This window comes from Caretta caretta, chromosome 2 (genome assembly GCF_965140235.1).
Source record: "Caretta caretta isolate rCarCar2 chromosome 2, rCarCar1.hap1, whole genome shotgun sequence".
Taxonomy (NCBI): domain Eukaryota; kingdom Metazoa; phylum Chordata; order Testudines; family Cheloniidae; genus Caretta; species Caretta caretta.
Window position 1 is genome coordinate 71,448,894 of NC_134207.1, and position 17,316 is coordinate 71,466,209.

Consider the following 17,316-nt stretch of genomic DNA (forward strand, 5'->3'; position numbering starts at 1 on the left):
TGCAAAAAAGTTTTGTCAAAAATTTCCCAACCAGCTGTCGAGTAGAATTTAGCTCCAAACTTTCAACAAGCATTTACTTGCGTGGGCTGCATTGTTATAATGTTCCAAATTCTGATATGGGAGCATCTGAAAATCTGCAAGTGTTCTTCCTGGAAGGATAATTTCTTTCATTGCTAACAAACACCTGAGAGACAGAGTAATTTATTATGTAAAGGACCTTTTCTGCACAAGTGGGATATTTCCGGGCTTTGTGTTTCAGGGCTAAACATTATTTTTTATTCAAGTCATACACAGGATATGAAAGTTTTAATTTCTCAGGGTTCCATTCTTCTAGCTTCTTAATAGAAATGGAGCCCTCTGTTAGAAAATTTGGGAATCCCTGTAATTTAAATGCTAAGCTATCTATAGACAATGGAGTAGCTTTCCGACATGTTGAAATGATAGGTTTATTGCTGCTTCAGTATGTGGGTGAACTCAATGTTGCTGACTCAGTATTACCGCTGTTTTGATTTCCGTGGAGGTAACAACTGCTGTGTGCTGAAGAAGCAGGTGAATGTCAAGTACTTTTACTACAGCACAGCAGTAGATAACATTATTTGAAAGTTGTTACATAATTATTTGTCTGTCTTGTGCTTTCCATTTTGGTGGAAACATTGGGAAATGCTGGAAAGGAAGGGACTGTGACCTTTTTTCTATTCTTTTCAAACAAGAACTTTATATAGGACTCAACTTTTCAGTATTTTTATATGCATTAATCCACAATACCAATGTGGAGTTAGAAAAACAACCTTTAAAAAAAAATAAAGCTTGTCTGTCTCAGTGGTACCCACTCTCATGATGTCATCATGAGTCTCATGATATCTGCTGTTTTGTCTTACGGCCCTAGATCCTGGAGTTATATGATTATGTGAGACTCTCAGCTTTCATTTAAAAAAAATCTAACCCTCATGACTGCAAAAGCTTGAAAATGCCAAAGGCTAAAAACAAAACAAAACTAAAAGAACAAAGAGCAAATAAAAAGAATAATTTACTTTTTAAGAAAATCTCATGATTTAATATGCCAGTCTCATGATTTTGAGGGGACTGACTCATGAATTTTGAATGTTTGACAGTACTGGTGTATTGTCTTCCCCCTGCTGGGGCTAGTTTGCCTCTCTCTTCACCCTCCTCCTGCTCCTCCCTATTTTTGTGCATTTCATTCTCTGCTTGGTTCTGTGTTAGTAATTATATGAGCTGAAATGAACTCAAATTTTTCAAAAGCAAAAGGAACCTCTCGATTTTTCCTTCCATGCTACATACTAACTCCAGATGAGTTATCACATATCTTACTAATAGTGCCCCTGTCCTTCTTCCTACTGTTTTGTTACCCCACTTTGTCATGGCTGCTATTTGCTTTTAGGCTCTATGGGGCAAGGAGAGTGTCTCTATCTGTTTTGTGAGATACTGAGCAAACTTTTGTGTATAGTGATGAATTATTGATAATGATGATGCAGTACTTGAGAGCAGATTATGGTAAATTTCATTTCCCTCACAGTCCACAGAGCAGCACATCTGTGAAGAGCAATACAGCAAGGTAGATCTGAAAGAAAATGATTCAAGGCATTTCAGCTTTAAAAACAAATGCATTATCAAATGATTCTGGCTTTGAGATTTTGGGGATCTTTTTTGTGACAGAAGCTCATGCAAGTGTAGTTAATCTTTTTGTGGAACCACTGTGCCAGACAATTAGGGACACTTGTAGAGTTAGATTAGACAATTAGAGTTAACAATGAACTCTAACAATTAACAATTGGTGTTAACTTGTATTTTCCTATTCTAACATTTATATTGCCTACATTAGCATAAAACAACATCAACAGTTTGAATTTTCTTATAATTTTAGGATTTCTTTTTCATTATGATGGCTAAGATCAAGTGTAGTGTTAGCTCAGTACCTGATACACCTTTTATATAAGTGAACCATGTGCTTACAGCAAGATGTATTTAATAATCTACTTAGGCTTTTCCATCTCTAATTTTTATAATCCTATATACCAATTTGGAGGGTGATGACTCAGAGGCTGAACTGAATGGAAGAACTGTGAGAAGATATGATGTGCTGTTGTAGACATATTATAACTAAAGTGTATATGTTGTTTAAGAATTAGCATCTCACGTTTTTCACAGAATGGTCTCTTAAGCACAATATATCCCAGCGCATCTTGAGAAAACTTTGGAGTGCTCCTTGTATTTTGATTATTTTGCAAATATTACTTGGTTGCTTAGGATTTTCTTGCATCTGTTCACATCCCGAAGCAGGTGTGACAGCCCCAACTTTTAATTCTGATTTTAATTACATTCCCCCTAACCCACCAGTGCAGAGGCAATGATTTTCAAAAGTAGATATGAACAGCAAGAGTTTTTGTGTACCAATCCCCTCAGCTCCAGTATTGGCACTATATCAACTAGACAACACATGTATTAGCAGAAATCTGATAATATATAATAAGTCTATCTTAATAAATGTTGCCATGTACAAACAGATTTGAATAACTTTGCTTCTTTCATGTCTTCCTTTCAATAAATGATGTAACTGTGTCTCCCTCTTGTGGCATGAAGGGATTATATCAGAACTTGCTTATTCATGATAGAATTATTGAAGTAATGTGCTCGAGTGAAAATATTGATTCTATGTTTGGCTTTTGATGGGGACTTCTCAACTTGTAGCAATGCTCAGTTTGCAGGATGTTTATCTTACTTGTTCTTTCCTATGTAGAATTCAGCAGGTACAATGAAATCTTTTAGATAAACATTAAACAATAAGAACTCCATAACTTTTCTACTATCCCTCTAAATTAAATACAGTCCTTTAGTTTAACAAGGGTAATGCTGAGCTTTCTGACAGGTTTCAGAGTAGCAGCCGTGTTAGTCTGTATCTGCAAAAAGAACAGGAGTACTTGTGGCACCTTAGAGACGAACAAATTTATTAGAGCATAAGCTTTTGTGGGCTACAGCTCACTTCGTCGGATGCATAGAATGGAACATATATTCTATTTCCCTAAATTAAGTATCCTCATACCTTCTTGTCAAGTGTCTAAATGGGCCATCTTGATTATCACTACAAAAGTTTTTTTTCTCCTGCTGATAATAGCTCATCTTAACTAATTAGCCTCTCACAGTTTGTATGGCAACTTCCAACTTCTCTGTATGTATATATATCTTCTTACTATATGTTCCATTCTATGCATCCTACAAAGTGAGCTGTAGCCCACGAAAGCTTATGCTCTAATAAATTTGTTCGTCTCTAAGGTGCCACAAGTACTCCTGTTCTTTCTGAGCTTTCTGTCTGCTAATTTCTCATTGAGTCCCAACTCCTGAAGTTACATGATTATATGAGAAATTCATTTTTAAAAAGGGGGGCGGGGGAAGAGACCCTGAAGGCTCAAAAAAGATGGCAAATAAAAAAGAAACCAAAACTTCTGATCACTTTTTGGCATCTGACTCATTTTTTGAATGCTTGGAGTTGGTTTTATTGTTCACTAAACAGCATACATTAACTCCTCTACTCCCTCTCTCCCATATTCAGGCATGTACACAGGGTTTGAGTCTACACTGATTCTTGTACCTTGTGTAGTGATTTAAACTGGTCCACTGGTCCAAAGTGGGTGTATACAAATACTGGAAGTCACTGGAGGACCTGATAGTTGTGGGCTTATCTTGATGTGTGAAAAATCTTCAGAACTTGGAAGCTGGCCAGATGAGTGAAAATGGCCACAGATAGTAAAGATCCGGAGGTGGGAGTGGAGGAAAACAGTTTGGAAAGGCTCTTGATAGGTTCCATGGTATAATAAAGGTGCTATACTGTGAGGTGTTTAGGGCACACAGCTTTACTTGGGAGGCACTTGACACCTTGCAGGACCTGTCACTGGTGGTATGTATCCACTGAAATCCAAGATGTGATTGCAGCTTACATATGCAGACGCACGCTAACATGACTAAAAATAGCAGTGTAGATGCAGTAGCAAGGGCTCGCAACATGAGTCACTATCCAGGTTCTGAGGTGGGCTTGGATAGCCCTCACTGTAGCATCTACCCTGCTATTTTTAGTCATACTAGCATGGATAAGGCTAGTGTAAGGATGTCCACATGAGCTGCAGTCACACCTCAGTATAGACATACCCAAGGTTCCAGTCAATTAGCAGGTGCTCAAAGCATTCTGCACAGTTGTTTGTTCTCCCATTCCTAAGATATATGATGACAAGACACCCTTTTAATTATAAGAAGGAGAATATAGATATTGGGGGGAAAAACACTTTAAAATATGTGCAAATCTATGTTCTGCATTAGTTGTGGATAGTTTAAAAAAATCTAATGAAGCATTCCAGGTAATACTGTCAATTTCTTGCATTTCACTCAGTTTGGGCCACAGTTTAGTCACTTTCACTTTTGTTTCTGGTCAATTTCATTTTCTAGTTCCTATGCCCAAGCACAAACTTGTAATGCTATTCTAAAAGCTGCAGAAGAATGTTTTTAAAAAGGAGTAGACAGGTTGTCATATGGTGCTGTCACGTTGAGAGCAGGGAAGGCTGGGAAATCCTCTTCAGGACATAATGTAAGAGTTACTAGAGGGAAGGCTCTGTGGAAGGAATGACCTGCAGCCACTGCAATAACTGGTTTAGAGCTTAGTAAGGGCCAGTTTGGAGGTATGAGTTGAGCTCTCCTTTTCTTTTCTTTTCTTTTCTTTTCTTTTCTTTTCTTTTCTTTTCTTTTCTTTTCTTTTCTTTTCACTGGTATTGCTGCTTGTATCCATTCTGTCCTTGCAATTCTTGAACTCTGGAATGGAGATGAGTCTGTCACACAAGATTTCCAGGGCCCATGACAACATGTACAAGCAGGTATCATGCCCTACATCCTTACCTGTACCTTACCAGCACCCAGTCCCCAAATGTACTTCTCCTTTGTCTTTTCCTGCCCTGCTCCCACTTTTTTCAAATGGACTTACAGTATTACCCACCCCAATTGTACAAAAACCATGTCAGGCTGCAAATAATAAAATTGTCCAAAATATTAAAATAGGTGCAGTACAACCAAACAAAAATACAGTATAATGAGGACATCAGCACAGAATTTTGATCCAGAGGAATTTAGAAAGTTGATTCAACAACTTGTGATGCTGAGGATTTAAGCCGTCCTGCAGAAAATATTTCCAGTGATATGTGAGCCAGCTTGACTTTAAGATCCCAGGTCGAGTTTGCCAAGTTGGCAGTTAGGGAAAAAAAACACATTTTAACTTGCAGATTGAACATTTTTGATCTGGAGTCACTGAGACACAATAAACCATGAGGCCTATTATGCCATTTTTGCTATTTTTTTCTAGACAACTGCTCTTTAAATTCCAACTCAACTTCCACCATTTATCAGTATGAAGCCAGCTCTGTTTAGAATTGGGAGGGGCTGCCATAATGCAATGCCACCTAAATTCCACTGGGTGGCAGCTAAGCTTCTTCTCAGGTGAGAGTGGATGTATTCCTGCTCAGTGGAAGAAAGACATTACAGTCACCAGGGCAATACGTGGACCAGCCAGAAGATTCTTTTAAACATCGCAGGAGTCAACTATTGCCCTTTTCAGCCTCAGTTACCCTCTGCTTACCCTGGTAAGATTGGTTTACCCTCTGATTATCCTTTTTTTTCTCTTGCTAATGACAAAGAACCTTCAAATCTCAGTCCCCATGTGGTGTATTAATTGAATCAAAGTAAGTATATGTAACCTACATCACTACCCTTACAATTCTAGGATCCCTGATTTTATTAAAAAAGGAATATGGTCACATGAAAACATTTCCTGCCCACATAATTTGACAGGCCCTGCAGAGTTGCATGCATACTAAATTAAGAAAAGGGAAACCATAATTAGGTGCATTCCAGAATGTTTCCCTCAGCCTCATATTGTTGGGCACACTAAGATACTACTGAAGGAATTAAAATTCACCCAGAGATGAAAGATGACACTTTTGAAATGAGTGATGGGTGAACCTCCAAATTCTCTGACTGCAGTCAGACCACCATCTACTCTGCTGTGATCTTTTCAGCACTCACAAGCTAAGGAGGGATAGGGACAGGTTGGTATTAGAATGGGAAACGTCCAAGGAACATCTAGCTGCTGTTGCTGGAAGTGATGATCGTGATACACTGGGTGGCACTCTTCTTCTTCTGCTCCAGTGTGGTACTCATGCACTGTGCTGCTGGAAATGCCCTCCTGAAAATGAGTGATGAAACAAAGGACTTCATTATGTAGGACCATGAAATTGATACTTTTCTTAATAGTAGGTGTCACTGTTTTAGAGTAACTGCACTTTTACCCCCATGTGGTTTGCTCAAGGAGTGCTCCCAGGTCTTAAACATCTAGCCATCACCTCTATCTGGGTAGATGTTCACATCCTGCTCCCTTCTGACCACGAGTTTTAGGCTGTAAACCCCTGCTCCTTAATGTGGTTATCCCCAGCAGGTCTAACCAAGGACCAGCCCCTTGGTCTTTGGCTCCTTTCCAAGGATGATGACAGTGATATGAAAGTCAGAGGGAATTTAGGACAAGGCTGAGCGCCATATTTGGGGTCAGGAAGGAATTTTCCTCCAGGGCAGATTGGCAGATGCCCTGGGGGGGTTTTCACCTTCCTCTGCAGTGTGGGGCACGGGTCACTTTCTGGAGAATTCTCTGCACCTTGAAGTCTTTAAACCATGATTTGAGGACTTCAATAGCTCAGACATAGGTTAGGGGTTTGTTACAGGAGTGGGTCCGTGAGATTCTGTGGCCTGCGTTGTGCAGGAGGTCAGACTAGGTGATCATAAAGGTCCCTTCTGACCTTAAAGTTTCTATGGTTCTATGATATACCAGGAACTCAAACAGCTCTTTTAAAGCATACAGAGAAAACATAAAAGAAAAAGAGATCTAGACACATATTAACATACCAGAAGTCAACCATCAGTCCAGACCCTGGCAGGTTCAAACCTTTCTAACTCCTCAGCAAAGTTGGTCCCCCTCCCTTGGATCAAAGGTCAGGCCTATTTGCTGAAATAAAAAGAAGACCACTGTGTTAGTTCAAGCTGGCCTTTTGAACCCCAAGTCCTTTTTTTTGTGTGTGTCTCAGCCTTCAGAGACCGGGTAAAATCAGTAAGAGCCCCTTTTCCCACAGGAGGCCAAGCTTAAAGGCTGGGTATCTGTATAACCAGCATGGAGATTTTGCGTTAATCACCTCTTAGTGCTCCCAGATTCTGCAGAAAAATCCCCCTAGTGAGCCAGGAAAACACAATTACATATCAAATGTATTAGCACAAGGGGCTGAGGATATTCTATGGCTCATACTGTCTGCCCCTTTCTCAGTATAATGGTCTTTGAAGTTTTCATGCTTTCCATGTAAAATGCAATAATCTCAGATAGGCCTGTGTTTGTCATATCTGCCACAGCAGAGATATTAATCTTGGTGTCCTGGCCACATTACAACAAGGATAAATATGTTTTGCCTGCTTAAATTTCCCCTGTATTTTCAATTGGACACAGTATTCTTCTTTTTCGCTTCTTGGCGGGTATGATGTTGTTTACATAGAGCTGTGTATCATCTGCATACTTCTGACACTTCAGCCATTGTTTTACCATTCAGATGTTGAATAATATGCAGGACAAGACTGAGCCTTGTGGGACGCAAGGGAAGGGATCTGGTCTAGAGGGAGAGTTGTCCATAATAACCATCTCCATTTTATCTGGGAGGGATGACCTGAGCCATTTCAGGCCATGTCCATTCACTTCAGTGCTTCCTGGAGGCAGGACAAGAGTATTTGGTGATTAGTGGTGTCAGATCCCAAATAGAAGTTGCACGAGGCGAGTATGGATGTAGTTCTCTTGTCTATGATGAGGAAGAGGTCACCCACCAGAGCAACAAATGCTATCTCTGTAGCATGCCCTGCCTGGCCTGAAGCTTGATGGAGAGGGATCCAGGATACTGGCAGCCAGTGTTGGAGACTGTTTTGCTTGTGTTTCAATAACCTCAGTTCGAAAAAGTTAGACACTGAGTGGTAGTTTGGGAGGTCTCTGGAAAAGTCATGCATATAGGGCACTGTTTCCCAGCTTTCCTCATGCCTAGCCAAAACTGATGCCTGAGAAGCTGGCCAAAGCTGAACCCAGGTAAGATTAAGAGGATACTGTTACAGAGAGGGAAGCTTTTTAAAGAACTTGCCTCCTTTGTAATATCCGTTACTGTCAAGGGCATCTACTATGAGATATTAAATAGGTCCAAAGCCTTTAGGTCTCCTTGGTGCTTTTGAATACACAAATAACTATGCTGCAAAAAATGTCCAATTATGACTGACCAGAAGGTGACCGCCCATCCTATCCAATGCATATGATGCAAAGCAGCCCTGAAGCTGTCAGATCTGGCCCCTGGAAGATCTCCCACAATGCAGGAGGAACCTGAGGTGGTGTAGAGACATTTTAGTGGCTTTTAAGCCCACCCCTTCCCTGCTACTGGCAAAGAGGAAGTGGCAAGGACATCCTTACACCTTCATGATTACTGGTAGCTGGACTGGCCTTTGGGCTTTTCCAGTGTTCACCAAAGAGCCCAGCCTAGCAAAAGCAGCCTCAAGACTGGGTAGGTAGGGTTTAGAGCTATCTCTGCACTCCCTCCTTAGGTTCACAAAGCCATCTTCATATCTAGGAATAAAGCCAGATGTTCTGGGAAAGCTTCAACTGGTACAAAATACAGTTCATCTCCTACAGGTCACTGTGAACATATCACCCTGGTGCTCTGCTGTCTGCATTGGCTTTCCAATGAACACAGAATCCAGTTCAAGGTCTCTTCTCCTGACTTTCAAAGCCCTCACTGGGATTGGCCCTGGTTACCTGAGATTTGCTTCCATGACTATGACCTCCAGCAGTGTTCCAATGGAACAATGAAAGTGTTCCCAAATATTAGGAGTTTGTGAGTGCAGGAGACAGAATTTTCACAGGAATTCAATCTAGATTATGGAACTCCCTTCTAAAAGAGATAAGGATGACCAGATAATTTAGCACGTTCAGAATAAAATGCAAAAATCATTTATTCGACTTAGTTTTCTCTTCAAAAACTCCTACAGACACCCACTCACATATACAAACCCCTTTAAGCTAATCAAATTATTTTTCCAATAGGATGAGAAGGAAGGAAGAGAGAGCAATATTGTTATTTCTATTTTTAATACTTGGAAGTCGATCGGTTTCTGTAATGATGCTTTGTGACATTAAAGAGCTTTTCCATTCTAACTCAGAATCTAACTTCCTAACTTGTTCCCTCTGTGTGTGCGCATGCACGCATGTGTATGTATGTATTTCTCTTGCCTACTTTGTATGCATCTTGTGAGGATTAATTTTTGTAAAGTGCTTTGAGATGATTAAATAGAAGGCATGGCTATTATACTAATATCACTAGTAATCAGGACTGTCAAGGTTCCTCCCCCACTCTGAACTCTAGGGTACAGATGTGGGGACCTGCATGAAAAACCTCCTAAGCTTATCTTTACCAGCTTAGGTCAAAACTTCCCCAAGGTACAAAATATTCCACCCGTTGTCCTTGGACTGGCCGCTACCACCACCAAACTAATACTGGTTACTGGGGAAGAGCTGTTTGGACGCGTCTTTCCCCCCAAAATACTTCCCAAAACCTTGCACCCCACTTCCTGGACAAGGTTTGGTAAAAGCCTCACCAATTTGCCTAGGTGACTACAGACCCAGACCCTTGGATCTTAAGAACAATGAACAATCCTCCCAACACTTGCACCCCCCCTTTCCTGGGAAATGTTGGATAAAAAGCCTCACCAATTTGCATAGGTGACCACAGACCCAAACCCTTGGATCTGAGAACAATGAAAAAGCATTCAGTTTTCTTACAAGAAGACTTTTAATAAAAATAGAAGTAAATAGAAATAAAGAAATCCCCCCTGTAAAATCAGGATGGTAGATATCTTACAGGGTAATTAGATTCAAAACATAGAGAACCCCTCTAGGCAAAACCTTAAGTTACAAAAAAGATACACAGACAGAAATAGTTATTCTATTCAGCACAATCCTTTTCTCAGCCATTTAAAGAAATCATAATCTAACACATACCTAGCTAGATTACTTACTAAAAGTTCTAAGACTCCATTCCTGGTCTATCCCGGGCAGAAACCAGCATATAGACAGACAGAGACCCTTTGTTTCTCTCCCTCCTCCCAGCTTTGAAAGTATCTTGTCTCCTCATTGGTCATTTTGGTCAGGTGCCAGCGAGGTTACCTTTAGCTTCTTAACCCTTTACAGGTGAGAGGAGCTTTCCCCTGGCCAGGAGGGATTTCAAAGGGGTTTACCCTTCCCTTTATATTTATGACAAGGACCATATCAAAACCTTTTTGCTTAAAAGATTTTAAAAGTACTCCTCCTCTCTTCCCCGGTACTCCCTACTCTATGTTTCTTTTCATGGACCTTTCAGAATGGAACCAGTTTTGGGAAAGCCTTTCTATTTGACTCTTTCTCTCTGATTGCTACCTAATCTTTTAAAAGGCAGCTACTCCCCCTCCACTAAATATCATTTTGGCAGGCAACTAAGGGAGGAGGAGCCTGTTCTTTAAAGGCTTTGAAAGTGCATTGTTACAAAAATAAATAATTAAAGCAACAAGCTTTTGAACAAAAATTCCTTCCACTGCCCTTTGGCTCATTGTGTTGCCGGCTCTTTTTTATTATTTAGATTGAGTGTGTATTTTAAAAAGTTAAGTTTTAAGCAAATAAGGGTTTATTTGATGTTAAAAAAATATTGCACTAGCAGTTGGTTCTGGGAGCACATGCATGGTCACCTGCAGAAGCAACCTACAGGAGGCACATCAGAGGTCCAGGATAGGTGCCAGTGAAAGACCAAAACAAAAGTATCCGGAGCATTTGTTTCTGGTTAAGTACTTTAGCATGAGGCTCACCACTGGAGTGGTTTACCCAGCTTTTATCTATTTGGAATTCACCCTGTGCGCAACGCAACCCCCCCCCCACCCCACTACCACCTCAAAGAAAAGCAAGTTAATTAGGTGGATGGGGGAAGCATGAGATTTTTTTCTTCCTTTGTTTGATTTTTACAACCTGATGACAGCATTTGATTGGTTGGTAGCTAACATTATTCCTGAAGCTGTTAGACAACCATCTAATTGTTCACTGTGTGGCACGCTCCATAGTTGATTATTTTTAATGCCAGTTATATTTTGTGAGCAGCCAGAAAAGCATTTTCTTTTCCTTTTTGTTTGCCAGTTCTGCCTGCAGTCCACAGAGGATTCTACAGAAGGCTGGCAATTCCAGTTAGGATCCTCTGAATGAATAATTACTATATTTTTTGCATGGTTTCATTTCCCTGTTTGGGGAGTGTGTGTGGGGGGGTGTCCTTGCCATTCAGTGGGTTATTATGTTGACATATCAGCTCTCATGTGACCAGCATTTGGTGGATCAACATCAAAGCTTAAACCTTCTGACTCTCACACACCATACAGTCCTAAGACAATGCCAAAAGTTTTGTAATAGTAGGCACACACACCATGAATATTTAGCGTATGCTCCAGTATAAATAGAGTGTAAGAGCTACATAGCAACAACGTTTACAATTTTGGCCTGACTTGGGTGTGTGCATTTTTGGAGTGCCCAAATGAGACAATCTAGATCCTCACTTTCCTGTTTGACTTCATTTAGAGCTGCTGGTGCTTTGTGGCGATGGAAAACTGAGTCTCAGAGTCTCAAAAATGGAGGTACCCAATATCAATAGACCCTTGAAAATTGGGGCCATACTGTTTTAATTTAAAAAAATATGGGAGGATGGCAAAATTCTTTGCTAAGGTACATGTATGCAGTGAACATTAAAGTCAGTAGAATTGCATCGAACTATCTGAGGGAAGAATTGGACCCAGACTGTATATGAAGTGAAATAAATGAAATTAGGCTCCTCAGAGTATCAAAAACATTTCCTCTTTTGGATCTAGTTTTGTTGTTGTTGTTGGTACTTTTTTTTACAGTGCTAGGTACCTCACAACGATTGGTTAAAAGGTCATGATCCCTACCCCAAAGAGTTTACAAATTCAGATTCTGATTCTGCCATAGGAATTTGTGGAATTTTCTCCTGTGTGAAGTGTCATTGAAGTCAATGAGGCAGTTTTTAAACATGGAGGTAAAGCACGTATGTAAGTGTGTTCATGGACAAACCGAAAGACAGATAGAGTAGATTATGTTGCCTTCTATATAACTGAAATATGATAATTGCTACATCTTATTCTTATGTTGTTCTCTCACATGCCTAGAAGTAACAGGTGTTATGTAATACCTACCTTTGTTACCTTCAAAAATATAAGTCAAACAAAAACATTTATTACTACTAGCCAAGAGTAGAAACACGTGCCTTACAGATCAAAGCTAAAAAGAAATAAGTGGGGACTGGGGAGAGAAGTGGGAGGGGATTGATTTCTGCTGCTGGTCATTAGAAGAATGGAACTACAAATGTAGTAATGACAACAAAGTTCTGGATCTTGCCATTGATGGAAAATGATCATTGTCCATGAGTTATTCTGAGTGTAAGGAAGTTTTTTCAGAGCAATTTAGCATGGTGAAGTCTACTGATCACTGTGCTGGAAGAGTTGAATAAAGCACTTCTGTTTATCATTTCCCTTGTGTAACTTTGTGACTAGCAGGGGACAAGTCCCTGAAGGCTAGAAGGGCGAACATAAAAACAGAGAGAGAGAGACAAGCCCTTGCAAAGTTAAGAATACTTGAAATGATTGAGATTATTTAAAAATAAATGTTTAAAAAGACAAGTGCCTAAACTAGAACCCAAGATTTGATCTTCCCCAAACTTTAGAAGGGATTTTGCTGTGAGAGCTCACCTGTATAATGAGACAAATCAGAATGCTGGATCTGAAATTCAGTGCCCACCTGAACTTTGGGAGCACTGAAAATCCAAACTTGGGCCTCTTTCTTTAATGTGCCAAAGTGAAATTCCAAATCCAAGCATCCTGAATTTTGGGATGGAGGGTGGAAATGGGAAGAAATGTCATTAAAAATCTGGTTCTGAATTTTACAATGAGGCCTTGTTGATGTAATAAGCCTACTGGAACCTTGAACACCTAAGTCTGAGCTAGCGCATCTGAATCCAGACGTAAAACTTGTTCAAAATTTTCAGTTGAAGCCCATTTCTAGATGAAACGTTTCAGATAATAAAAGTAAACATGCTACAGGGACTACAAATCTGTTTTTGGCAAGCAAAACTTACAAAGCAAGACTGGAGTTCTGAATCGGAGATGATAAAGCAAGAAACCATAATGTTAAGACAGATAAAAAAGTAACACCAACCCCCCTCCGTCCTGTTTTCCTCCACACACTCTCACAAAGTTGTTTACAAAAGTGCCTTGTAGTGACTGGTGGTGGTGTCACTCTGTTCCATGCCCCACAGCTATCACCGGGCCTCATGGGAGATGTGACTACAGCTTAGGACATGGGACCGTTTGTTCACACACTTTCTGTGAAAAGAGTTTTGAAATGTGTTTTGAATAGACAGCATTTTCTTTGTGTAGTTGGTAAATAACACAGAGCAAAGTTAGTCAGCAAGTTGCATAGCTTCTGCATTCTGATTCTTTGGAGCCCTTTTGTACCAAGCTTGGCAGGATGTTTTTAACAGAATGTGACCTGACTGGGATACCAGAGGTAAGGAAAAATAAAATATTGGGGTGGTTTTGGAATATTTTGTGTAGAGCTGACAGAAAATATTGTTTCAAAATGTTTCATGAGAAGAGGATGGTTTTACTGCAATCAAGTCAACATACTGTACAGCAATGTATTTAGTTTGTTTGTGAGTTATAATCTATCATAAGTAGATTCTGTACTTCCATGCTTCAAGAGAAAAGATACTGATTTGCAAGTCTCATTATTATAATATAGTTGCTAAAAGACCTAATATTTATGGTAAAACTCCAATATATTTTGTTTGCAATTTTAGAAAAGAATAAGGAAATTGGACCCAGTTGTTTGTAAAAGTCTCAAAAACAGCAGTGCAAGAATCAAAGCTGTGGAAAAAACAACAAAACTAGAAGACAATGACTTATCGGGCAACTGTACAAGGTCACCAGGTAAAGGTAAGAGAGAGAGAATTGACTGCAGTGCTTTGACTAAGTAAAATCATGTACAGGATGTCAGCACCACACATTTTGCTATGGAACCAAGACTTGTAGTTTTGACACTACCTGGACTAATTTGGATCCAGGGCAAATCATCCTGGGGAATTAACCTCCCAAGTGTTTACCCTCTGTATGAACACCCCCTTTTCTCCCTCTGCTGGTCACTCAAGGAGCAACACTGATATTAACTGCAAAGGAAGTCAGTTGCCTTTCTTCTGAATTCAGAGGAAAATGCGGACTGTTGCTGAATCTTATTGATTTTGTTATTTGTTGCACCCATTTCTAAAGCATTCATCACCATAGTTTCTGATGATGCTAGATTCAGATAAGATAAGCAGGAAAAAAGCAAAGATTAGAGATAAATTCAGATATGTAAAAAGTTAAGGGGAAAATAGTTTTCATATAAATAGTGCTAAAGTCACTGAAATGTTTAGTTGTACAGTATGGGATTTCTTTTTAGATTTTGCTAACAATCTGGATTATCCATTTGTGTTTAGGATCTAAAAAGTGTGAACAGAGGAAAACTGCATCTATTGTTACATATAAGAAACCAAATAGGTAGGCATGATCTTGAGAATTTCAAATGGTCATTTTGCTTGCCTTTATATGAGGCCCCAAACATATTCACAATGTGCACTGGACTTTTTTCTATACACAGACAGAACAAGACTTCACAATACTTGCACTGAACTTTTTTTCCCAGCAAACACAGGTGACTTAAAAAAAACCCAGCTCTCTTGGGCTCATTGATAGATTGGCTGGGGAGCAGTGTGCGAAAATAAAGTTCTCATGAGTCATAAAACTATTATTCATAGCTGAAGACTTATATAACAAAGAAGTCTAAAAATAGTCTTAGAAAATTGGAAAGTTTCGCAGCATTAGTGTCGCAGACACTGAAAATGTTTTTTGTGGTAAATGAGCATGGAAAAGTTTGCTAGTTTACTTATTCTGAACTTGGGTTGTTTTTTACTGTAAAGCACAAAGGTCTAAATATAGCTGAGAGACTGAATAAGTAGACCAGTGATAAATCATGAGTAGTAAGAAGGCTGAAGTAACCACATCACTGCTTTCAATGGAACATGTTAATGACTTTGATTTGATAGAGCATTTCTAGTGGTACTTTTATAACATCAGACTTGCTGCTGAACTTTGATCCACTGGTGTGTTGTGGATAAGGGCAGATAGAAAAGTTGCCAGCTCCATTCTAGTTAGAGCAAACAGTTCAGCAGAAGAGGGTCCTGGAGACGAATGTGTTATGTAAAATGAAAATCTGTCAAATATGAATGATTGCAGACAATGAATATATAATCATGGATTAGGGTCCTGCGGTGCTTGGCGTTGTACAAAAACATAAGAAAAAGGTGGTCTATGCCTCAAAAAACCAAAATGCTTACAATGTATATGAGATGAGATGAGCGACAGCTGGTGGATACAACATACCAGATAGTAAAGATGAACAAGAAATTGTTGCCAATAAATAAACCACACTTAAATACAATCAAAATAGTATCATGGAAGTTTGTGTGTTAATACCTTTATACCAACTGTAATTGGAGTGTTATTAGATTTGGTTTTAATCTCTTTGCTCTAGTAGTCTCTCATCCACCATAAAAATAACTGCATTACAAATGGTTTAAAACTCTACTTCCTCTTACATTTCTTTCCTCGGATGTGTGATGACTAATACCCTGTTATGCTACAGCCAGTTCATTTTATCAAACTTAAATCTGAACAGAGGTAAAAAGTTCAGCAATAATAGGCTAAATTTGGCTGGTTTAATATTTTTGGAGCTTACAGTGGATAAACCAGTAGAGGTCAGTGCAGAGTGCTGAAATGGAAGTATAGCTGCTAGATAGTAAAACACAGTGTTTTATACTCCATGTCTAGTCTCCAGCTGTAACTCTTTAAAAATCTGTTAAAAGAAAATAACTTAAACTAAACGTTTCTGTCTTCTCCACCAAGGTAGATTCAAAATACTTGGAGGATAATGTAATAATGACAGAACACTTAAATAAAGTTTTTTAAGGAGTAACAATGGCATGTGTATTGTAGCACAGGACAGCTTGCAATGAGGCACTAGATTTATTATTTTGTGGGATCATTTTAGGGGCCAGCATATAATTCTTTTTTACAAACTTTTTTGCTGATAAAGTATAGAAATCATAGAAATGTAGGGCTGGAAGGGATCTCAGGAGATCACTAGTCCATGCCCCTGCACTGAGGCAGGATTAACTATACTTAGACCATCCCTGCCAGATATTTGTCTAACCTGTTCTTAATATAACCTCAGTTAGCTGACTGTCTTGCAGGGTGATGGTGGGAGGCATAAAATAATTCTACAGAATCAAGGTTTCAGATAATACATGACATTTTCAATTAAATTAACGAATAGGGGTCATGATCCTGTTTCAAGTAGCAGAGAATTTGGATAAGCAAGATTGAACAATGTTCTTAAAATTCAGTATGTAAAATCAAAGTATGTTTAGTATCACTTTTTCAAGCTGTTCTTTGCTCATGGTTTCCTTTAATGATCTAAAGTAAGGAAAGAGAATCCTCCAATTCTAACAAAGGCTTTGTATGTGCAAAGATCCTGCAATGTACAGTAGCCACATAAAAGTTCATTTCTGAAGGACTTTTGTTGAAGCTGCTTTCTATAGATCTAGAAAGTGCCACCCACATGTTGCCTGTTTTGTTTCTTTGTTATTTTTAGTAAGCTTTTTGAAAAGCAGTTTGCTATAAGTTGTACTTTGTGATTCTCAAAGAAATTGTACAAATATAAACAAAGAGGGATAAAAAAAGAACTCTGGAAGGAAGTGCCCTCTCAAAAAGGTGGGATTTTCAGAAGCACTCTGGCTCAGCATTGGTCTAACTCTGCGCTCCATGCAGTCAGTGAGAGTGTTGCCATGGGGAAGTTTACCATTGACTTCACTGGGTCCAGAGCTATGCTAACACTGAACACTTTTGCAAATTCTACCCATACTAATAAATAGTGTGATCCTGTGATGTACTAAGTGCTATCACTTTCCATTGATTTGGGTGAGAGTATTCGGTACTCAGCACCTCTGAAAACCAAGATATTTTTACTTATGTACCTACATGTGGATTTAGGTGATAGTTTCAGGCATCCTAGACTGAACTTTGGCCTAT

At 39.2% G+C, this 17,316-nt stretch overlaps 1 protein-coding gene across 2 annotated transcripts in view; it reads left to right on the plus strand.

The window, feature by feature from the left end:
- Positions 1–13,599: 13,599 nt before the first annotated feature.
- Positions 13,600–17,316, plus strand: part of ST18 (ST18 C2H2C-type zinc finger transcription factor) — a 208,365-nt gene continuing 204,648 nt past the window's right edge. For both annotated transcript variants that reach the window (XM_048840644.2, XM_048840646.2), the window contains exons 1-2: positions 13,600–13,699; positions 13,992–14,127. In XM_048840644.2, the coding sequence (XP_048696601.1) occupies positions 13,661–13,699; positions 13,992–14,127 (175 nt within the window). In that variant the 5' untranslated portion in view covers positions 13,600–13,660. The remainder of the gene's footprint in view (positions 13,700–13,991; positions 14,128–17,316) is intronic.